Source organism: Lissotriton helveticus, chromosome 12, assembly GCF_964261635.1.
Source record: "Lissotriton helveticus chromosome 12, aLisHel1.1, whole genome shotgun sequence".
In the NCBI taxonomy this organism is placed as follows: domain Eukaryota; kingdom Metazoa; phylum Chordata; class Amphibia; order Caudata; family Salamandridae; genus Lissotriton; species Lissotriton helveticus.
This window is the reverse complement of record NC_136073.1, coordinates 364576209-364601396: the sequence shown is the minus strand read 5'-3', so window position 1 is coordinate 364601396 and position 25188 is coordinate 364576209. Positions and strand designations below refer to the sequence as shown.

Genomic DNA, 25188 nt, shown 5'->3' with positions numbered 1-25188 from the left:
TTTTTGTGTGTTACTAAGTTTATCATTTCCAGCCCACAACACCTCTCCGAATCAGCCTTAGCCTGCTCTGCTTCAGCTCTCCGAGTCAGGTTACATTGTTAATTGTATGATACGTGTGCTTGGAAGGGTTTTTAAATTGTGAATGCTCTTACAAATGCAAGACAAAAGTGTTTTACACTGAGAACTATTTGACAACTACAATAGGAAAACGTTCCCATCATCATCTTTTTGACGAATACCATAGGGAGTGATTTAAGTTTGGACACATCTCTGGCACAGGCCATGCTAAAGAGTTCGCCATTGTGTACATTTGTAGTTTGATGTTTTGCATTTATTTTTATATGACTTAAAGTACATTTTATTTTAAAATTAAAAACACTGGACACAGATTAATTAGGAATCATTGTGCACTTTGTAGAGGAGTTGTATAATGCTTATTTAACCATAGCTCTTTTAGTTGCTTAATATGTTCTTTTAAATTTTTTAAACTACTCTTTTGATAGTTGATTCCTATGCAACAAAGCGATAGTAATTCTATGTCAGGACCGGAGGTGAGGATTATGCTTTACTCTTTCTTTAGCCCTATCTTTCTACTTAAGCAGGTACCACATTTCCCATGAAACACTGGGAATTGGTAAAAACAAACAGCGGACAATCAGGAGCCAAAATTGCACGTTTGCCTGGGCCTCTGCTGCCCCTAGAGAGTGATGCCCCTTGTTGCGGTCTGTACAGGCATATAACCCTGAAATTTGGGAAATGTGACGCCCTTCGTGCCTATAGACCGGTGGCGAGTGTTGCTTAACAATGCCCCTGGGGTCTATATCTGTGTTGTAAGGCTTGGAATCCTTGAGGGGATATGCTCCCAAGCAGCAGTTTTTTCACCCCAATTTAAGATTATAACACCAGGGGGTGGTGTCCCCGAGGCAGAGACTCTTTTGAATGAGTGGAACTGCCCACTGTTGACTTGCTGGTCCACCAGTGGCATAGTTGCTAGTGCTCTTCACTGAACCTCTTTTACAGGCTTCCTAGGGCTCTGCGCATAGGCATACATTTGAGGCAGTTCAGCTGCCCTTGCCGGCTATTCCTTGCTTACTTAGTGGATATGGAAGATGAGGGCGACGTCCAGTATGAGAGAGATCTCCTGACTTCCCTCCAATGGGACGAGAACTTTTATGACGCAGTAGATGCCTCAATATACAGGGCGGTGGAAGAGGTCATGACCCCCATGGAGCAGCGTTTCTCGCTGCAAATTGCGCACAAATGCGCCTAACCTACCCAAGGCACTGCAGTGCCTGATCCCCCACCCCCCTGCCCTGCCTGAGGATCGTGATCCAGTCCCGACCAAATTTCCCCACAAGGCAGGGGTTTGACCATGATGCCTTTGTGCGCCTTTTAGGTTTAAAGTATTTTTATTTACCACAACATACATGAGAAACATACAAAGGTATGATGCATCGTATCAATGCGGACAAAGCCGCGACCCAGCGCGTCGACATCTGTGCAGATCTTCCATGGGCCAGTCCGTTGCGGCATTAAATGGTAATCATCGTTGTGACATATAGTAACATTCCCATTTCAAACTCCCTCCCAACACCCCAACCTCCCCACCCCCTGGACCCCGTCCCCCCCCTCCCCTTGTCCAGTGCACAGGCCCGCCCTAAAACCTTCACTTCGTTCGTCTCACGCGTGGGGTGTATGCCCCCAGGCTAGTCAGGACCAGAGGTCGATAGTGCTGGGCCCGTGAGCCGCAGAAGACGAAGATACCTGGGACATGTGAGTTCTCTGAATTCTGTGAGCAGTAGGGAATGGAATGGCTGCCAGATGTCAGTAAATTGCTCTATGTCCCCCGCTACGGTGAGCGACAGTTTCTCTATGCCAAGCACGTGCCATAATCTGTGGAGCCAACCCGTGATAGAAGGTACTGTGGCCGTGCGCCAGTGTATCAGAATATTCTGAACCGCTGATCCCAGAGCAATGGCTATTTGTCTGCCCCTGCGTGACCTGAGTGTGTACATCAGTCTATTCGGAAGTCCTAACAGGGTGTACGCGGGAAAACGCGGCAATTCTATGCCAAAGTGGGCGTCAATTTCATCCAGCACCTCCTTCCAATATGGTTCTAAAAGAGGACAGTCCCATAGAATGTGTGTCAGTGTGCCCTTGTGTCCGCACCACCTCCAACAGGTATCCTCTTTGCTACGATCCAGTTCGTGAACCCGTTCCGGTGTGTAATACCAGTAGGTAGAAACCTTTGTCAGCGTCTCAGTGAGGCCCATGTGGTATGCCGAGTGCCTTGCCCTGTAGGATATCTGCTCCCATTCCTTATGGCTCAACGACCTACCCAGCTCCCGTTCCCAACGTTCCCTCCCTGGGTTGTAGAAGTGCGAGGAGGGTGGCTGTAGCATTTTATAGAGGTCTGTGATTAATTTCGAGTCTGACGTTCGCGTCATAAGCCATTTCTCGAACGGGAGAAATTGTCTGTCGGCCGTCTCCCGTACCTGTGGCTGAAGCGCCCAGTGACGAGCTTGCAGATAGCGATGCCTCTCAGCCCAGGGAGTGAGAATTCCTGCCGAAATTGCTGGAAGGGGATAATCCCCTCTGGACCGTATAGGTGACATAGGGTGCGGCACCCCGCCGGTCTCCAGTGCGCGAAGGCTCCCTTCTCCATATCCGGGGCAAAGTCCGGGTTGTCCACCAATGGTGTGAGCGGTGACGGGAACGAGGTGAGATTGAATGCAAGGTTGGTAGCGTCCCAGACCGGCAGGGGTACTCTCGTGACAAAGGAAGCATACAGATTCCTGGGCCGGTGGGATCGACGCAGAAATGGGATTTCCTGGAGGGGCCGGCCCGCCACTGCCTGGTCCTGGAAGAGCCAGTGTTTATCAGACTCCCATCTGCTCCATTCCACCAAATAGCGTAACTGAGCTGCTTGGAAGTACTTACGGAGGTCCGGTATTCCTAGTCCTCCCGCCTCTAGGGACAACATAGAGAGAGCCCTGCGCATTCTGGGTTTTTTGCCGTGCCAGATAAAGCGTGAGAGGTCCGCCTGTAATTGCGGGATCCACCCGACTGGAGGCTGGAGTGGTAAGGCCCGAAACAAGTAAAGCACCTGGGGCAGGACCGTCATCTTGACAGCGGCTATCCTGCCTAGCCAGGAGAGAGTGCCGCGATTCCAGCGTCCCAATTCCTCCCGTATCTTTGCGCCGAGCACCATATAGTTAGCCGTCACCATGGCTGGTAAGGTGGGGGCCAGCTGAATCCCTAGGTAGGGCACCGCCTCTGACGACCAAACAATGGGGAATTGGTCTTGTAAGTGAGCCCTAGTGGTCGGCGTAAGGGAGACGTCCAAAGCCACCGATTTCCCCATATTCATTTTAAAACCCGCAACCGCGCCAAAGGAGGTCAGCTCCTCAATGCATGCCGGTAGGGCCGCCCGAGGTTCGGCAAGCGATAGTATGACATCATCCGCGTATAGGCTTATAGCGTGTGTAAATCCTCCAAACCGTACCCCTGTCACCATTGGGTTGTCACGGACCCGTTGGGCAAAGGGCTCCATGTATAGGGCAAAGAGCAGGGGCGATAGTGGGCACCCCTGCCTGGTGCCCTTCTCAATGTTGAAGCTCCTGGAGTTATAACCGTTCACGCGAACCACCGCAGTCGGCAGCCTGTAGCAGTTAAGGATCATGGATCGGAATTTGTCTCCTATACCCGCCTTCATCAGTACCTGTTCAAGATAGGGCCAATGCACCCGGTCGAACGCCTTTTCGGCGTCCACTGCTAACAGCATTCTCTCCCCTGGGATCCGGGACGCCTTTTCCAGGAGGTGGACAATTCTCTTGGTGTTGCCCACCGTCTGCCTCCCCGGGATGAAACCTGCCTGATCTGGGTCAATGAGATTGGGCAAGTGAGGAGCTAGGCGGGCCGCTAGAATCCTTGTGTACAGTTTCAAATCCACGTTCAAAAGGGATATCGGCCTGTACGATCCTGCAATGTTTCCGGTCCTTCCCCGGTTTGGGTATAACCATTATGGAGGCCCGCAGGAGGTCTGGTGGAATGGCTCTTGGAGCAGCGAAGGAGTTAAAAAGGCGAGTGAGAATCGGGGCCAGTGTAGTGCAAAATGTTTTGTAAAAAAGCGAGGTATACCCATCCGGGCCTGGCGCTTTGCCGTGTTTAAGCCTGGCGATGGCCGAAATCGCCTCCTCTATACGGACATCCCTATCCAAGTGTTCCGCTTGTGAGGGAGCCAGGGAGGGAAGAGTGACCGAGGCCAGATATGCGGACGTGGCTATATCATCCGGGTGGTCACCAGCGTAGAGGTCCGCATAGAACCTACGGAACTCATCCGCTATGTGGGCGTCCTCCATCACCAATGCACCCAAAGGGTCGGAGAGCTCCTTCACCAGTTGACTTTGGTGTGCCAGTCTGAGTCTGTTGGCTAGCAATCTGCCACAACGGTCACCACCGGTATAATAGGTATGACGTAAGCGGAGGGCCGCATACTCCGCGTGATCCAAATCTAGGGCCGCCAGGAGTTTCCTCGCTTCCTTGAGTTGCCGCCAGATTCTAGGGGCCCCTGTCCTGCGATGCATCTGCTCAAGCTCGCGGACCCTCTGGGTGAGCTCCTCCCTCTTGGCCTGCCGTTCTTTGTTTTCGGCCGAGGAGATTGCTAAGAATTTTCCCCTGAGTACCGCCTTCAAGGCCGCCCATTGCGGTGCGCGGGTGGTGTCGGCGTTATCATTGTGGGTCAAATACTCCCGGATCGTGCCTTCAATGCGGTCCACCACCACCTTCCTGTGAAGCAGGGTATCACGGAGGTGCCAAATTCTAGGAGGCGTAGTCGCTGGGGGCAGGCACAGAGTGGCAGACACCGGGGCATGGTCTGACAGTGACAGCACACCCATATCCGACTCCGAGGCCAATGCCCGTACCGGGGATGTGACCAAGAGATGGTCCAGCCTCGCATACGTCTTGTGCGCGTGGGAATAGTAGGAGTATTCCTTGTCTGTGGGGTGCATGTATCGCCAGAGATCAAGTAAGTCCACCTCCGACAGCTGTGCCTTGCATCCAGCGGAGAATTCCCCGACTTGCGGGAAACGCTGCGCTGACCTGTCCAAGGCAGAGTCACACACCATATTAAAGTCTCCGCCGAGGACAATGTGTTTATCCTGCGAGGCGGTAACCTCTACGATGGCTGATTGCAGAAAGGGTTCTTGCTGTTCATTAGGGCTGTACAGGGACCCAATCGTATAAGTAACCCCTCCGATCCTGAACCGATATGCTAACAGCCGACCCTTGTGCTCTGTGAGTTTGTGAAGGACGTCCCCCTTGAAGTGTCTGGCTACCAGAATCGCCACCCCCGCCGTCTTAGTGGAACAGGAAGAGAAGAATTGCGTCGGGAATTTATGTGAGCGTAGCCTATGTGTGTCATGCGCTAGCAGGTGTGTCTCCTGGAGGAGGCATACGTCCGCATGCGTGTTCTCCAGGAGAGACAGCACTGCTCTCCTTTTGACCGGATTGTTCAGACCCCTGACATTCAGGGTCACTACCTTAAAGGTGTCAGAAGGCATAGGAGAAGGAATAGATGAAAGCAATAAGTCCCCGTTCGGGCGAGGCAAGGTGCTTGAGCACCATTGAAGCTATCAGAACCCGTATAGTGCACTGGACAAACCCCGGCGAGCCCCCCACCCTTCCCCCCCCCAACTCCCCCTGAACCCCCCTTCCGTCAACAACCCTAAGCCCCAAAGCAACAAAATCAACCCCAACAGTCCCCCCAAACCTGCGTCATGGAAAGGCTGCATCACTCTCTCCCCGGAGGAATCTTAAGCTGTCAGCGCTACGTTGTTGGTGGCAGCGCCGCTGGCTGCCTCCTGCACGGCACTTTCCATGCCAGATCGGATGGTGGGTGAGTCTGGGCGAGTGGATGAGGCAGAAGATCGGCGGTCCGGGATCCGCTGCCAGCCGTCCCTGGTGATGCGCCTGCGACGCGGCGTAGGTGGGTCTTTGTCCGATGCGGTGATGCCCAGAACCTCGCACGTGTCCTGAAGGGAGCGCAGTTGATGCAAGGTGCCGTTCCATCGGAAGATAAGCCGGAAAGGATGCCCCCATGAGTACTGCGTTGCATGGCTTCCCAGAAAGTCTGTCGCAATCTTGAATGTCCTGCGCTTTTGAAGCATAATTGTTGACAAGTCCTGAAAAAGTGCAATCGTGTGTCCACGAAAGCAGAACGACTGGTGCTTCCTTGCTTCACGGATGATGCGCTCCTTAAGCGGGTAATCCGGCAGGAAGGCCAGGATGTCCGGTGGTGGTGCAGAGGCCCGCCTCGCCAGGCCCACTATGTGCGCCCTGTCTATTCGGATGGGAAAGTCTTCCGATTCTCCCAGCACCTCTCTGAACATGCTCTGCAGATAGCTGGCATTGTCCTCACCCTCTTCCTTGGATGGTACTCCCCTGACCCGTATGTTGTTCCGACGGGACCGGTACTCAAGATCTTCATTGTGTGCTTGGAGATCCAGTTGTTGATCCCGGAGACGGAGCACCTCCTGCTGCAAGTGTTCAATCTCCTCATCTCTGGTGTGACCAGCTCCCTCCATGGTAGCCACCCTTTCGCCCAAGTTGTCCACCTCACGCCGCACTTCTCTGACTTCTCCGGCCACTTCCTGTTTAAGCGCTTGAAAGTCATCCCGCAAGGAGCTGAATAGAGATTCGAGGAAGGATCTGGTGACCGGAGGCTCCTTGTCCTCCGCTTCTAGCGGACTTCTCGAGGGGCCTGGTGAGTGACGTCCTTTGTCAGGTTTCGAGGTCCCCTATTTAACATCTCGGGCAGTGTTCGGTCCCCCTTTTTCGGCCCTCTGTTGCCCGCCATCGTGGAGGTGTTGGCGCTTGTGAGGGCCACAGCCGGGGCGGTCGATGGCCTCGCGTCGATTAGTGTCCGGAAAAGGCGGTGTCCCCAATCCTCGCGGTGCAATTTGCCTCCCCCGTAGACCGACTCCTTCTCTGCAGGGTCACCAGTCGCCTTCGGTTGCTGTCCGCTGCTAGGGGGACTACGTCAGTTCCGTTGGGACCCTCGGATTCGTCTTCCCTGCGGGCTGAGGTGCTCGTCGTGTCTCTTCCCCCACCGGTACGTAGCTCAGTCGGCGTGGGCCTGTGCTCCGAAGGGTGCAGCCTCCGTAACTCTCCTTACCACCGTGGGTTCCCGCCCTCCCTCGGCGTGGCGTGCGGTCAGGTCGGGATGGGGGCCCGTTCCGCACCTGTTGCAGGCCGCGTCCCCAGCCTCGCGTGAAGGCCTCACTCTGGCTGCAACGCGTCGTGGTCCTGCTGGCTCTCTCCGGTCTTCTGTCGGGCTTTGGGACCCTCAGCTCGCTGAGTCAGCCCCGGGGCCACCGCGGATTGTCAGCCACTGGCGCTCAGGGTGAACAAGCGCCCAGTCCCCGGGGCCACCTCCGCCGCCAGGCGCTATCGCTGGGTGATCCACCCGAATCTCCTCACTAAACGCCCGCCGCAATGTCCCTCACCTCCGCAGGTGGCGCGCTGAGTGGTCGCTTCGTGGCGGCCCGGCCTGTGGCTGGAGGTCCGGAAGCTCCGGTGGTAGGCTGCGTCCCCGGTCTCGCGTGAGGGCTTCCAGCCCGGCGGGTCCCCGGCCTCAACGCCACCAAACGCCCCTGGGCGTCACTCCCACTCCGAACCTCACTCGGGAGTCCGCCGGAGCTAGTGTCCAGGTGTCGGGCTGCGCGGGGCGACCGGCGCCTCTCCGCATTGGGCCCGATGTCTTCCGCCTCACTGCGCGGTGAGAGCCTCGGCCAGGCCACGTGTCAGGAGCCGCCGCTCCGCTGAGACCTCCGGTCACAAATCGCCTTCAGGGCAGCTGTCCAGCGATGGGTCGTCGGTGGATAATTGACTCTGCCACTGAACCGCCACTAACCGGGGGGAGATTAGCGCGATTTCAAGGCCCAGGGGCCGGAGGTCGGAGGGGCTCGTGGATAGTGCGTCCACTCACCTCGCCATCTTGGCCACGCCCCCTGTGCGCCTTTTAAAAGAATTCCTGGACCAAGCCCAGCATCCTCCTGTGCCCGGGTACTTCCCTGATTCAGCGAAAGGGGCAACGGACCTGGTCTCGCCCCACCCCCCCAGATTATGATGGCCACAGGGACACTGATGACGATACTGGCCCTTCACAGCCCTGGCGCCCCTCTCCCACAGCCACTGGCCCCACTGCCCCGGAGGATGGGTTGGACATGCTTGATCCGGGGGAACTCCTCCATCCCCATTCTTCTAAGTGGGCTCTCTCCATGAAGGTGGCGAATTACGTAGTGGGATGGATCAGAACTCCATTGGGGAAAGAGGCCCGTAATTGCCTCATGGTTTAGTGCCCTTGCCCATCATCGAAAAGGAAGGTAGCCCTGACCCCAGAATGGTCATCTTTTTGGCCAAAAAAGGGCATTGAGAGGTCCTGGTAGGTGTGCCAGGATAAGCTCCTGCATGCCCCTGGCCCCTTAACCAAGATACTAGATATGGTGGAGGAAGCCAAGGCTTTGGGATCCCTCATCTTCCCTTAGGAACTCTCCGGTTGGGCACAGCGCACAATTGCCTTCATGGGCAATTCCAAAAGCATGCTGTCCATGGAGCCGTGCAGCTCCTTCTTGATTAAAGTGGACTCAAAACTAGGTGACCTGGCTATTTCTGAACCAGGAGCTGTGGCTCAAGGGGGGCTTTTTTGGTGAACATTTATTAAAGAACTAGGAACGGTCGTCAATACTTCCACATCACTGGAGAAAGCCCAGTCCTCCATAAAAAAGGGTTTTCTCTACCGGGTTTTCCATGGGGTTGGTTGAGGCAGGGACCGCTCAGTTGACCAATCAGGCTCCCAGTATCCTCCTAGAGGGCAAGGCTCCAGACGCGGGAACATCGAGATCAGGAACGTTTTGACAATTTCTACCCTACCCTCGGACGACTCATCAGAGGTCGAGGTCACAAGGGATTTGACGCTGCCTCCAAATCCAGTGAGTGTTTGCCCTTCTTACCTATTAAAAGTAGGGGGCCGTCTCATGAGGTGTTTCTATGTTTGGCGATGCGTGTGTTCTGCAGATGGTTCAGGTGTTCAGTATAGAGTTTTGTGGTTCCCTGCATCAAGTTACATTCCCCAGGCCACTCTAGTTCTCGCAGCAGGAAGTGGAATTGGTGGACGCACAGATTACCTCACTACTTGAAAAAGAAGCTATTTGTCCAACCACCCTCGTGACTTCATAAGCAACCTTTTCCTGGTCAACAAGACCGAGAGGGGTGCAAGGAGTGAGCCGTAATAAATGTACCAAATTCAATGAATAGCTGGTGTACCACCATTACTTCCCGCGGATGGATGGTCTGCCTGGACCTGGAGAATGACTATTTAGAGGTTCCGATTTTCCCTCGACGCAGGAGGTTTCTTCAGTTCCTCTGGTGACAACAGATGTTTCAGTTTGCACCCCTACTCAGCCTCTCCTGTGGCCCTTGGTGCTTCACGGAGTTGCTCAGACGAGCAGTGGAAAACCTCAGGGCGCAGGTAATCTGCCTTTTCATTTACCTAGACTATATTCTCATCCTGCTGCAGAATCCCCGGTAACTGTCAGTTGAACTGCAAGTGGCTGGCGACCTACTCAAAAAGCCTGGGCTTTGTGATAAATGAGAAGAAATCCCTCCTGGCTCTCGCTCAAAAAATGAGGCTGCTCTAAGTCTTCCCTCTTGGAAAGTGACCACGATCCGACATGAGCTTCTAACTACATTAGCCAGGCAAAAGTGTCCTTGTGGTAGCTTGCTTGCCTGGTGGGTCTCCAATCGCCCTCCATTCAGGCCATATTTCTGGGACCCATGCACTATTGGGCATTTCAGCAGCTAAAAGCGACACACTTGAGAAGGGGATTTTCAGTTTGGCCCCAGACCTCATTATAGAATAAGAGGCCAGCAGGTCTGGCTGGGACGCGCAGTGTGGTGATTGTTCCACAGGAGGGTTGTGGTATCCTCATGAACAGAGATTACACATTAACTGTTTGGAGCATCTGTCAAGGTTCTTTCCGATCCAATGTTGAACTGAGACAAGATCAAATCCTGTGTCGTGTTAAAGAAGGACAACATTTCGACCGTCCTGTATATCAATCAACTGAGGGGGTACTCGGTCCAAGGTACTCTCGAACAACCAATTTTTTATAGTTTTGCCTGGACCAACAGATCTGTCACGGCGGAATATTTTCCCGTTCAGGAGAATAGTGGGGTAGACTGGAAGTCCCATCAATTCCGGCCTTGGAAACTTCATCCAGACATTTTATACAGCCTTTACAACGAGTAGGGCATGTTTTCAGTGGACTTGTCTGCCTCCAGATTGGATCATCAACGGCCCAGGTTCTTCAGTTAGAGACCGGATCCTCTAGCTGCTGCCAAGGTTGGAGACCGGCTATCCTTTTCCCCCATTCGCAATGATTATAAGGGCATTAGCCCAGATCATGCGTCAGCAATCAGACATAGTTGTGGACACCCTGATTTGAAATCTCAAGTTTGTTTTCTGTTTTTTCTGGCACTTTCTTGGATTTTCCAATCCCTGTCCCCCTATTTCCAAATCTTCTTCTCAATTCAGACCGGATCCCACACCAGATAGTGCTGGAGGGGTCCCTGCGCTTGATGGCATGACAGATGACAGGGGTCGATGGTCGCTCCCGGGACTTTTGACACAAGCTGAAGATCTCTTGTCAAAGACCTGGACAATGGCACCATCAAGCGATACCGATCAGCCTGGATTAGGTGGAGTCGTTGGTGTGTGCTACGGGGGTTGTGATCCTGTTGGCACAGACGTGGTTCAAGTCCTGAATTTCCAGGCCAGTTTAGCTCAGAAGGGTATTGCATACCGTTCAATCAACACCTTCCGTTCAGCTATCTCGGCGGGACATGTACCCCTGGAAGGGTCCCCTGGGGAGTTACATCCTTTTGTGTGTCGCTGTTTATGTGGCATCTGATTGTCCTTGACCCCGGAGCTGCATTACTCAGCTCTTTGGGACGTTAATAAGGTGACTAACCTTTTCCTATCATGGCAACCAAATAAGTTCCTATCAAAGAAGGAGCTTTCAGCGAAGCAGGTGATGTTGATCTGCATGGTGTTGTGCAGACGTATCTTAGATGTCTGGGCCCTAGACATTACTGGAAGGACCATTTCATCCTCTGGAGTGTCTTCTACTCTTAGCAGGCGTACAAAATCCTATACTAGGGTCATAGAATACCCAGCTTTTCTGGACTCTCCTAAGCTGTGGCTCAGTGCCTTAAGGCATTGGTCTTTAAACTTTTTGATGCCGAGACCCCACCATCAAAAAATGTTAGACGTAAGGAAACCCTCTTGACAAAGATTTCTAGAACCTGGTATTCCTTATCATTGACAACCATAAATGTTCTCCAGAGAAACGGTCAATCTGTGGTTACACCTCATTAGTACCAGTTTTAAACCAACATATATCAATAAGCAACAAAAGGGGGACCAGTACAGCTTTACAAAGGGCCTTCTACAGAGCGGCAACATCTGTTGCTGCTTTTTAGTAACTTTTAAACCTTTTGAATAAATAATTTTTTTGGGTTAAATTCAGCAGATTATGTGGCAGATGATAGATTATGTGGCAAATCTAAATCATGCTAAAATCGCTGCGGCCACCAACACATAATTCCAGTGGCCCTTGGTATAACAGCTGTAATGCATGGTCTGCAACTTTAATGCACGGCATTAGAGGAAAACTATACTATATTTCATGGGATGCTTACAGCTTGGCAATTACAGCTGCCTGTAACTGGAGGTTGTTACATATAAAATAACATATACATGTAAATCTGCACAACAAGTTAATCTGCAAATCCTGCACATTTGTATTTCTTTCAGGCCATTAACACACTGATAGAAAGGCGTGTTTAGATGTCTGTCTGGCTTCGATTTCCCAGCACCTGAATAAAACTCCACGGAAAGCATGTTAACTATGTCTGGGACGTTTTCTTTTAGCAAATGAAGAGCACGACCACCTTCCCATGCCTCCACGGCCCCCCTGAGGGTTGCGCACCACAGATTGGGGAGGCGGCTCCAGAGGAATCCAACAGGTGAGGGATGGCCGGGGGGTGTTACACATGAACCCGGAACAAGTAGTAGAGACGCTTGCAACTCACTTCGAAGGGGTCTACACCCCTCAGCAAGTAATAACACCTGAAACGGCCAGAGCAGCTTTAGTGGGTATCGAGGTCCAGGCGCTATCCTCGGAGGCGGCAACAGACTTAGACGCAGACATCACTGAGGATGAGATCCAACGGGCTATAAGTGCCCTACACCCGGGCAAGGCGCTTGGACCAAACGGTATACCTATAGAATGGTATCAATCGGCATCTGAGAGCCTAAGTGCGCATCTACTAGTGATGTTCAAGGAATGTTTGGAGAAAGGGGTGCTTCCACCAGATCAGAGATTGGCCACAATAGTAGCTATCCCCAAGCCGGGGAAACCACCGGAAGAATGCTCCTCATTCCGGCCCATCTCGCTGCTTAATGCAGAAACCAAAATCCTCGCCAAGCTCTTGGCGACCAGACTTCTGCCGCACCTGCCTGACCTCATACATCCGGATCAATCCGGCTTCATGCCACATAGAAATACAGCGCTGAATCTGCGCAGGCTACATGGGGCGCTGGCTAGGGCGGATTCGTTATCAACACAGGCGGTGATCTTGAGCCTGGACGCCAGGATGGCCTTTGATCTCGTAGAGTGGAATTACTTGTTTGAGGTCCTGTCTCGTTTGGGGTTCGGCCCCAAGTTCATTGCTTGGATCAAGTTACTATACTATATGCATACCCGGAGGCACAGGTGGTGGCGAATGGCCATATCTCATGATCATTCCCTCTAAGGAGGGGCACTCGACAGGGCTGCCCCCTCTCGCCATTACTCTTTGCAATTTCCCTGGAACCACTGGCCACTTTAATAAGGACCTCCCCGCTACTGACGGGGATACGTTGGGAGGAGGGCTGGGAAGACCGGCTTTCCCTCTATGCAGATGACATGCTAGTGTACTTAACGAACCCCGAACAAGGGATACCGGCGCTCTTACAACTCTGTGACAACCATGGTGCGGTGTCCGGTTATACCCTAAACTGGAGCAAGTCAGAGATGTATGTCTTGAAGGGTCCGACTCCTGCGCTACCATTGGAATGCCCCTTAAGGACTGCTGGCTCCTCCTTTAAATACCTAGGTATTCATGTTACTAAGGACCCAGCAGAATTTATGGATAAGAATCTGGGACCTCCTGTGGCGCGACTCAAACAAGATGTTCAGTTTTGGGCGGGAATGCCCCTAACGCTACTGGGGAGGGCAGCGTTATACAAAATGATGTCCCTGCCCCGGTTTTTGTATATACTCGAAAATACTCCCTACCCGGTGACTCCGAGATTCTTCCAGAAAGTCGCAGCATTGGTTTCAACCCTGCTATGGGGGAACCTCCCGGCACGAATTGCGCAGACCAAGCAACATAGGGGATGGTACGATGGTGGAATCGCACTGCCTAATTTGAAATTGTATTATTGGGCGGCGCAACTGAAACCCATCAACCATTGGTTGCATACTCCACAAACTGAACCAGCGTTTCATGCTGACAGGGCTCAACTGGGTGTGGTCAGTCTGCTGGTCCCGTTATATGACCGGACCAAACTGCGCAAATTGGTGGGGCCTACTAGACTGACGGCGACGCTGTGGCATACGGCGACAACAGCGCTAGGATGGAAGGGAAGACTGACCAAACTTACTCCACTGTGGGACTCTCCGAGTCCTGGGCAACATGAGAAACAGCAAGGGTTTCTCACACTGGGATACAATAGGGATATCCACGGTGGAAGACCTCTGGGAAAGGGGAGGTGTGATACCTTTTGATAGGTTGAGAGAGTTATACGACATGGGAGAGAGGGAACTGTACAGGTACATACAGATACAACATGCATTACTCGCAGTTATACCCCCCGACACTGAGTTGCCGGAATCCTCCCCGCTAGAAGACCGCCTTCTCACGGAGTTTATGACCGACCGTGCGACTTCACTTACATACCGTAAATTACTTAACAACCTACCAGACCCAATGGCCTTATTGAAGGAGAAATGGGAGGGTGACACCTGTGAGATGGACGAACAGGAATGGAACGAAGCAATGGCATCGCCCAAAGAAGTAGGCATCTCCGCAAGACTGAGGCTAGTGCAATTGAAAGTTTTGCATAGGACATACTACACTAGGACAATGCTACACCGCATTACTAGAGCACAACACACTTACTGCCTGCGTGGGTGCGGGGAGGAGGGCACATTTTACCACACTATATGGGACTGCCCTCTCATCCAAGAGTTCTGGAGGCAAATAATGCGAACACTGCCACAGGTGCTGAAGATCTCATTGTTGCCCGAACCACGAAGGTGCCTACTGAACGTATGGGAACCTACTGACTTGCCCAGGCATGGTCGTCTTTGGGTCACGGTGGGCCTGATTATAGCGAAACGCGACATAGCACAGAAGTGGGGGGGCGGCAGACGTGCCAACAAAAACACAATGGTGCCTCAACATGGACCGAGTTATGGTGACGGAAAGAGCGGTATACTCTGTCAGGGCGTGTCCGGGGAAGTGGAATAAAATCTGGACTAAGTGGAACGAGTATAGGGGGACATTTGTGATCCCCTATCGGTAGACGAATAGGATCTGTCGGATGAAGAGGGGGAAGAGGTGTAGAACACGTCATGGAATAATGCGACAGGGGATGTACAGGAACAAGATGCACAACCACTATAGGGTGGGTTCGAGGGTTGGTGAGTGGGGGACCGGAAGTAGCGAGACCATGGAAGCCTGGCTAGTCTCACGTGCGAGCTCTACTGGGGGGATGAGGAGACCAGATGTGGGACTCAGGGGAGGGGCCTCTATATTTTAGTTGCTACGACTATTTTAGACAAAATGCTTGACCGTAATGTGATTCCTCGACTTGTTTTTGTTGTTGTTGTTTAAAATAGAAACCCAAGAACATGTACTAACACACGAATATTGACAGTACTGTACCTTCTAATTGAAACAATTAAATAATGATGCATTGGCCGTTCTGCTGAACCCGGTCTGATATCACCGCATTTTGCTAATATGAATGTGATGGCGGCCGGCCCGGTGGGTTGTAGGCCAACAGCTGTGTGAAATTGAAGGTGCAATAAAGGTTTTTGGACAAAAAAAAAAAACTATAAATCTCTAGCCTGCCTTTTTTTGTTTCGGTCTATGGAATAGGCCGCCCTCAAAGGAGTACAGACCATCTCTATCATATGTTGCTTGTAGGAGTTCTGATGTATTCTTCCAAAACATGATGGTGTGAACGCTCCAAGCCATGTAATAGAATTCTGCTCTGTAGTAATTGCATCTAGGGTACTTTATTTCATCAGAGTCAAGTATCATAATTATCCTTTTGGGGCTCATGAACTTGTTGTTTTGCAAATAATTGAACTGGGTGTAGTTCAGACTTGAATTTCTGAATATATTCTGAGTGTGTGCTAGGGCCTCCATTCTCATTCGCTACATTCTCTACCAGTATTGTTCTCTCACTTAATAGTAATATTTTGCAAATTGCACTTGTTCATATACTATATAGCTCTTTTTAGAACCAGGTAAGTGGTCTACAGCCGTTCCGTATCATAAACAAAATTTGTAATACTTTGTGTGTGCAGCTACATTGAGCCAGTCCCCACTTGGTCCCCAGGCTCCTCATCAGAGTCCAGGTAGTTAGAAATTGTAAGGCTGTAAGCCCATATTGTTCTATTGGGTTCTTCAAAGATGTTACCTCCACTGTAAATATACCAACCTCTGCCTCCGTGGCCAGGTGGGCTGTCCCGACCTATTCCTGTGTCTTCGTGAGGCTCTCCAGTGGGTTGGGTGAGGACGTATTGTGGGATGACTGGTGTTTTGTTTACACACTTCTCTTCCCACATATCTGAGATAATCTCACCAGTATGGAATATTTGTGTGTTATTCCAATTGTATGTAAGAGCAAACCTATAAGCAGTCTATGAGTGCCCTCAATTCCCAGGGCCCCTTTCTCTTGAGGAAGGTCCCCTCTTCAACCACCTTGCAATTCACTCTATCTGCGCTGCTAGGCAGTAGAGCTCGCTGTCTGGGAATCCAGAGAGAGTTCCTGTGAATCCCTGAACCATTTAGATAGGGCCCAGATTGGTAGGTTGAGGAAGTTATGTAAAAGCCTGGTTAGCGTCACCATTTTCGATAGGGCTGTCTACCCCATTACTGACAATTGTAATCTCTTCCAAAAATCGATGCTCTCTCTCTGTGATTTCAGTGCGTATACTAGGTACCCTGCCATTGTCGTCGTCCTGGTGCAAAATGTTCACCTCCCAGATATTTAAACATTTACCATCCCATTTGATATCCAAGGTCTATAAATGCTTTGGTTTTGTAATTATTCCTAGGTCTATGCGGTATGCAAACATATCAGACCAATTAACTTTAAGGCAAGATATTCTGCCGGATTCCTCAATGAATAGTACCATCAGGCCTGCCCCGGTGACGCTTTACCTCTCAGTAGCAATAACATGTTGTCAACATAGAAAGATATGTGTGTGTCCTATCTACTAAGGCTAGCACCCTTTCTTTGTTCTCCACTCTAGTTATTCGCATGTGTCCCATTTAGGTCTAGAGGAAAACACTGCCATTTTTTTACATGTACATGAGTTTCTTCCTAAAGTTTACTTCACTCTCACACAATTACTTTTGCCACACATTTGGAACTGTAAAAATGGGCATTAGTTTCTAGGAAACTATACTTGCTTAAAAACCAACTTCGCAAGAATACTATCTTCATATCTTGACACATCATGCACAAGGTTAATAGTTAACATTGTGCATATGTGATTATTTGTTTAGTGCATACGGCGATAGAGCTATCTATAACACATAAACATCAGCAGCCTGACCAAGATCTCCGCCCAAGGCAATGATGCCTTTTATTATAAATAAACATCTGATCCGTTTGTTGGCAGCGGAGCACTTTGCTGTCATTGTCAAGGTCTTTACATGCTGATGTTTTGGCCCAGAAGCCTTCTGATATCTTTACGAGAGGTGTCCAGCTTGTGACCACAACGGGGACCTACATTCTTGCCTTTCAGGTGACAAGGTTTGGATCATATAGCACTGGGATTCTTGGCAGAGCACACATACCATAGAAACTTAGGTTAGGGACTGCATAGTAGAAGTATGCCAGATTTCTATATTGTTTTATATACTTGCATATATTCAATGTTTTGGCACAATGGTGGAATTTTTCATTCTGTTCTTTTATTGGCTTCCGTCTATTGATCATTGCAGTACATATATTTTATACAAGAATCATGTTGGTTCAATAAATATTGAAAACATTCCACTGTGTATTGTTTGTATATTTCCTGGAGAGAAAGAGAGAACGAGTGACTGAGCATATGGGTTCTAGATCTGTTACTACTTAGGGGGTGATCAAGGTTGTCATGTTCAGTGGTTGCCAGAACCATTTGCTACCCATCTAGGGATGGGGGGCTTTTGATGGCACTGTGAGCTAGATGGCCTATATGGACGGCATATTCTGAGAGGGTGCATGGAATCAGCCTGGTACCATCCCAACAGTTATACTGTCCACAAACGAGCTGTTCATACCATAGGGGGACAACTACACAACATTATTTTGGCAAAGGACATAGGCGAAAGATGTCGACTCTACATGGTGCCGCAATGGACAGTCATTCTAGTAGATGGCCGATCTTTTCCCACTGGCTATGTGCTCAGGCCAGATATTCATTATAGTCCAAACATCTCAGCTGTGCTACTTTAGAGGCATTGTTCACTCTCTGCTTCTGAAGTATTTAGCTAATGTGTTGGTCCTGTTTCTCAATGCTATGTAAGAATGTATCCAGTGTCAGTAGATTTTTCTGTAACCTCTTCTGTGTTCCCTCTGTTTCACTGATACAGTACCACCAACGACTGTTTTAAATGCCTCCCACTCTATCAGAATGCCCGATGTTGTGCCTTGATTTTCTCTAATATAGTTGTAAATTGCCTCCCCTGGAGGTTCTCTAAATGTCCTATCCCCCAGCATTACGCTATGGAGCCCCCATGTGATTATGCGCAAGGTTGGAATCCCGATCTCATCCCCATTAACAGAGGGTTGTGGTAAAATAGGGTGTGTGTTATTGCCTGATCTGCCTTGCACCTGCCATGTGTCTTCTGACAGTTGCTTGCTTGTCAATGACCTGTGTCTTCTTGTACTTGTCTATGTCAGTCCTGTTACTCAAGGCTCCCAACCACTCCCTACACCTCACTTGTCTTTCCCTCATAACCATTCTCTTCTCTCTCATGGCACTTGCTTGATCTCTCACAAGTGCACACCTTCACTCTTGACTCCTTCCTCTGTGTCTCAGTGTGGTCCCCTTAATCTTCAGTATTTTGATCCCACATACCGTTCGGCTGTTGGACAAACAATGGATTACATTCTGTTTCAAGTTGAAATGTACACCCAGAATGTAGAATTTCGTTTTTATGAACAGGAGGTGCAATTGGTTTACAGCAATTGTCCCTTTTCTTCCCAGATCTGTTTCTCACATCACTATCAAGCAAGGAAATTCTGTTTGAGACTTGGCTAAACCAGGTAAGACAAAATGTGTTCTTTTTTAATTATCTTAATTGGTTGTATTTTGCGTCTTAACACAGTCACAAAAAGGCATTCTCAGCTATTTCCTATTTGATGTGATAACTCTCCAGTCTCTACTGCTTATGTGTGTGCTCGCACTGATAAATAGGACTAAAGTTCAGACTCCGTAGTTTTTCGGTTCAATTCAGTTTTCCAAATAGTTCTGGATGAGATGATTCAATTTCTCTGCAGCATTTTTGCGTTACTGCCAATTAAACCAATCAGTTTCTCCTAATGTTCATGTTAGCGGAGCTCCCGTGGTGTTGTCAGCTGTTCTAAGAGGTTATCATCATTTAATTTGTCAGCATGATGGGATGTGAAGAAAAGCCTATTTTCCAAGATTAATTTCTCAGTCTTTTTGCCTCTGGGATAATGCTTTTATATGTTTGTCGCTTGGCGTTGAAGAATTTCATGACAGTTTTGATCTGGGAAACACATCAGAGCGTTCTGGGCTATTAGTTCGTGTGGATGGTGTAACATTAGCTTGATGACCTTAAATATTTTTCTTTTCTGCAGTGAAAGTTGTTAATTCTGTGGCACATTTGTCAAAAATGAGAAAACAAATAAAAATCCTAAAATATAATGTTAGAAATGCACAAAAGGCATCTTTTTATTGAAATCGAAATAAATGCGAAATACTTTTTGGTGATTAATAATTACCAGTGGGAATCTCCTATTACCTCCATACAAACAAGCCCGCCTCCTTATTCTGCCATCCATAACCCCCGCAAGATTACCAATTCACACTTAATGGAGTACAATAATACAATCTCTCTACTTGCTTCCTACACCCCGGCTTTATTATGTTTGTGTGTGTATGTGTTTGTGTGTATTTTTTAAGCCTGGGGCTGTGTTTTGCGGATTTCTGGGAAGTGACAGAAAAAAATCCCTGCCAAGCTATGCCGAGTTCTGCGAGCGGTAGAGTGGGTTACCCTGCGCCATTCACACTGAATTTTAGTGCTGGGTCTTTTTTTCGCGCTGTAAAATCAGCATGAACGGCATCTTGCACTGTGCAAGAGGGCACTGCTTCTTTCTGCTGCTCAAGTAGAAGTTCTACCTGAGCGGCAGCTTCCTCAATGCCAACGGAAGGTTTCTCAACGTGAGCAGTAGCGACCGCCCGTGATGAGAAATCGAGCTGGGAAGCGGTCTACTGTTGGATTTTCCTTTCTCACGCTCACCAACTTACCGTTGGCAAGTGAGGAAAAAACTCTGCTCCGGAACTCCACGAGCAATGTGAAGCGCAGAGTGCACAAATCTCTGAAGAGTGTACTTCAATGCCCAGGCTTAATGTGTGTGTGTGTGTGTGTGTGTATGTCTATATTTGTGTGTATGTATATAACTATTTCAATCGTAATGGATCATAAAAGTATAAACAAACAGACACGAAAGACATACTTAAAACATATAGTTCTTAAATGTGTCAATAAATAGAGCATATTTGTTAAAATAGACACAAATAAAAAACATAGGGATTCTTTACATAATCTCTGCTAAAAATATAAAAATCGAAGAAAGTATCTAAAAATGTAAAAAAAAATCACAACACAGCACCTTGCACTTTTTAAGAACACTTATCCAAGATCCATAACAGACTGTGTGAGTTTTGCTCGCCTACTTCAAAAAGGCTTAGGAAACATAGCCACACAAAACACTACAATCTGGCTGTTATCACTCTGCAGCATTCTAAACGATTCCCGGAACACCCTACAACCCAAGTTTTTGCACAGAGAAACAATCCATTTTGCACGTATATGTCTATAGAAAGGGCAAAAAAACAAAAGATGGGTGGGCGTTTCTGAATAGTCCTCACAGTCTGAACACACATCACTGCTTCAACCCTTATCCTGGTGTCATCAGCTGGCAAATGACTTTAAGGGTAGGGTACCATACATAAATTGAAGGTGGAGTTTCCTTGCCAGTGGGGGTGTAATTTCATTGGTGGTGCCTTCATAGGGGGCCATTGCTTTCTGGTTAATAAAGCACACAGATAGAGAGCCCTTACGCTGCCTAACATTATTGATTGCCTTGTTTTCCCAAAAGAGTTCCTTTATGCTGGCCTTGCCAATCAAGCACATACTTTTAGGAGTGATCCAATATTCATCCAATTTCAATCTATAAAGTGGATCTTCATAGCAAAGAGTTAGCATACTGTGGAACCAAAAGATCTTTGACACCCTCACGGTAGGACTCAAGAGTAGGTGTTGTCCATAACCTATACCAAAAAGTCAGCATTCTGCATTCTATAATATCTGCCGTTTTCTTTTGGCCGAAATCTAAATGTAAGGGGTCAAGGGTGTGTTTACGGGGAGATTCAGTAGGGTTCTTAAAAACCTATGCTCCACTCTAAATAGGCCCTCAATATGCGAATAACCCCATAGCTCAGGACCGTAGAGAACAGCCCCTAAGGCCTTCATATTAAGGATTTCCAGTGCTGGGGCCACCCTTTTTAGGTCGAGCCTAGCGCAGCACGCATGCGCTGCTCTATGGGTGGCCTCTTGGAATCACTCCAGACTTTCTCAAAACTTGTCCGTGGGTTTTTCATCTTCCATCCATTCTATTGGCCTTTGCGTGTGGTTTTAAAAAATGAAAGCACGCAATTGGCCAAAGGTGGGTGCATGTCCCACCTTTTCTGTAAATGGTCACTCCCACGGCCTCCAGCTGCCGGGAGCAAGCAACGGCACGCAGGGTGCAAGCTGCATTCCTCGTTGTGGATCATTAAACACAGCACGGTCACGCGCAGCTGGAACCGGACCACTTCTTTTCTTGTTTCATCACGCTGTGCACCACTGCAACTCCTTTCAGTGTATGGGGCAACCCAGCAGTCACTTTCACGATTTAGCCGCCCATAGGGTCTCATTGCAGCCATATTTAATTTTGGCATGAAGCAGTGGCTGCTGAAAGCATCACAGCTTTGAGGCGCTGCACTCCTACACACATGTTCACTAAGCGCCCCAAGCTGTAGGGTCGACATAAGGAGCGCAGACATGTTTTTTTTTATAATAATGATTTTTCACATGGTGTAGATTGACCCTTGAAACTTAAGTATTGTGTTGCTACTAGGTGGTACCAGTGTTCTCGACCTTGGAAGGATTGCAGGTTGAGGTGGCCTTATTTTTTGGTGTGTTTAATTTTGCAGTGTCCTTCTTTCCTGTGTATGTATGTGCTGCATGGCTAAACACTTTGAAGGTCCCAAAGGCGAGACCTATTGGCTATGCCAATGCTTGTTGAAATTGCTTTCCTATGGATTTTCCCTATATATCCTGTGTGCTGAATCAAATATAGGTGGACTTTTCCACCTGTGGTGCCTAGTTTAGATTCCCGGTCAATTTAATTCCCAAGTAGTCAAAACTGGTCACCATATTTATGGTTGATTCACCCACTAACATCCTCCTCTTGCAAAAGGTCGACGTCGGTCTAGTAAAAATCATACATTTGGTCTTGGAGCTATTAAGCTCCAGGCCTGGATCCACAGAAAAGAATTGGAAAGAATTCAGTAGTTGTTGCAATCCCTGCAGGGATTTAGAGATTAGCAAAGTATTGTCCACAAAAAGAAGTGCGGGAACCCTTTGCTCACCTATCTTAGGTGCTTCATACCCATCTTCATCTAAAAAAGCCAATAACCCCATTTAAATATAATGTAAAAAGGGTGTGCGCCAAGACACACCCCTGCCGGACCCCCGATCAATATAGATCAGGTCGGTCAATGCCCCATACTGAACCCACCTCACCTGAGCAAGTGTATTAGCATAAAGCCTTGCAATAATGTCCAACAGTGGGGCTGGTAGTCCCATCTCTTCAAGAATCTTCCATAGTCTGGCTCGAGGCACTAAATCAAAAGCTGCACGAAGATCGATAAGTGCAACATAAAGCTTACACTTGCCTATATTCACCTCTCTCCAGTACAAACATACAAAGTGGAAAATCTGATCCACTGTGCTCACATTTTGCCCAAAGCCTGCCTGCCAAGGCGTAAGTATACTCTCATCCCTAATCCACTCCTGTACGCGAGCCATTACCTGCTTGCAAAAAATTTTTGTACGGAATCAGTCAGACTTATTGGCCGGGTTGGCCCTGTCCCCTTTTTTTATTGTTGTTAATAATATTGGCTAGCTTTCAGGATGATGGCATCTTCATACCTGCCAGAATTGTTTGAGAGCAGATTAATGTATGGGTCTCAAATTTCTGGATTTTCCCTGTGTAGATCATAATATATATATATATATATATATATATTATATACTTTCCTGCATGTCTTTAAAAGAAACTTGACTTTTCGTCACAATATCCAGAAAAGTCATACGTTTTTTTATCAGGATTTAGCGGTAAGGAATATGCTAAGTCTACATTTTGCTCACATCCAAAGAGGCAGTATTAATAAGGTGAAATCTATTCGATGTATGATCTCAGACAAATCTACTGGGCTGCAAATCCTTTCCAGCTGGCTCCTACAACCAAATATTTGGAAGCTGTAGCATATCTGTTAAGTCTGCCCTAAGCCTTAAAGTGTCTGTACAGGTTTTTTGTATCACCCACCCGGTGAAGGATTGAGAACACCAATGAGAAATGCTTTATAAGTTAATCAAAGGTTGTGAGTCTGTACTAGACCTTAAGTTACTTGTCAGTTCCTTAAATTCCTTCAGTCACCTTTATATACTCACTTTTGAATCCTCTAGAAAACTGTAACACCAACACCTTCTGTATGCTCCTCTTCTTCCTTTTGCTGTATTAAAGGTAATCATTTTGATATGAATGCTGTACCTTACATCTTGAGATCTCTAGGAATCATATCCGACTCTTCATGAACCCAACCTGGACAGTAAATGAAGACCCAGTCAAAATTTTTTTTTCATCACTTGATGCTTGAAAAACATTTTTATAATTAAAGTGGTGGTTATACAACAACCCCTCTGCACAAAAGGATAATGGAGGTTTTCTGTCTGACATATTCACAGTTATTTCGGGGACTAGACTAGGTTGTCCCTCTCCCCACTACTGCTCCTGATCGTTTTAGAACCACTAACAAAAGCAAACAGGTAATTGGTTGTCATAAACTGAATATAGACTGGGGCCCTTTGTATCAAAACTGCTCTTGGACCCCGTTGGACATTGTCCTTCCTTTACAACATCTGGAACTCTGCATTCCTTGCCTTATCAGCATCATAAATGTATTCCCTTTTTTTCTGGCTTTTGTGTTAATTGGGACAAGAGCAAGTTTTTACAAATATCGACCAGGAGCAATACATTTGTGGCTGAGAAATTCTTTTTCTGATGCAACCCATCTAATCTGTAATACTTTGGGGGTCTTACTCGACAGAGGCTTAGAACAAATGTAAATGATAACTTGCAGTCCTTTATGGATAAACCAAATAATTAATTTACGATGTGGTCTTCCCGTCAACTTTCGCTGTGGATTAGGAGGGGGTGAACATGGCAGTTGCTCCAAGATAAAACTGCATATTTGTGATGATGCCTGTCCCAATCACTGCCAAACTATTGCACGTCATCATGGTGAATATATAGATTTCTTTTTTTTTTTTGGGACAGGGAACAAATGTGACTTTGTCTCTCTAAATTACATGCAGCTACTTCTTCAGGGAGTATCAGATTTCCAGATATTTTGCTGTATCGCATGGCACAAGACTAGAGAGACTCCCCTAATGTCGTTAAATGGAGAAATAGCACATATAAATCATATTCTCAACATTGATTGCCTCTATTACAAACAAACTGTCCCCACCCCCATTCCTTGTCCAACTGTACAGTCTATGCTGAACATATTAAACCTGACCTGTAACTGACTCAAGATAGACATCTTCACAGTGGGTCACCCCTTTGTAATAATCTGAATCTGAATAAGTTATTCTAGTGGCAGTTATGAGACTAAAGTGGAACCCTTATGATGGCTTCATGATAGAACTTTAAGCCTTGTGAGTGGATGTTTGAGTTGGTGTGTGGATGTGTGTGTGCTGGAAATGTGAGTGTGTGTGACTGGCTGTGTGGGTCCGTGAGTGGGTGTGGGAATGGCTGTGTAGGTGTGTGAGCGTCTGGATGTGTGAGTGAGTGGTTGTGTATGTGTATAAGTGGGTGTGTTGTGAATGCTGTGTGGGTCTGTAAGTGGATGTGTGAGTGATTTTGAGCATCTGTGCGAGTGGGTGTGTGAGTGTGTAAATGTGTGTGTCGAGTGTCAGAGTAAGTGTGTGGATCTGTGAGTATGTGTATGTTTTTTTAGGTTTCGCCTATTATCATTCGCTTGCGAATGTAATAGGCGAAAATTCAAGGGTTTGATCGACTAGTCAAACCACTGCGGTTTCCACTGCAGTTTCTTCACAGTGCATGTGAGCGGGTCACGTGACCGCACGCGCACCTCAGGCCGGCATTTCTCCTCCCCTAATTACCGGCCGGCACATCAAAGGCTGCTGCTCTCCATGCGTCTTGTTTACATTTTGTTTTCTTCGGCCTCTTTTCCTGTCCCCCCCCCTCCC

At 48.3% G+C, this 25188-nt stretch overlaps 1 protein-coding gene across 1 annotated transcript in view; it reads left to right on the top strand.

Annotated features, from left to right (window-relative positions):
* The window catches only part of ITFG1 (integrin alpha FG-GAP repeat containing 1), a 1092549-nt gene that overhangs the window by 344305 nt on the left and 723056 nt on the right, over positions 1-25188 (top strand). Inside the window, exon 7 of the mRNA XM_078670869.1 lies at positions 18606-18664. Coding sequence (XP_078526995.1) covers positions 18606-18664 — 59 coding nt within the window. The remainder of the gene's footprint in view (positions 1-18605; positions 18665-25188) is intronic.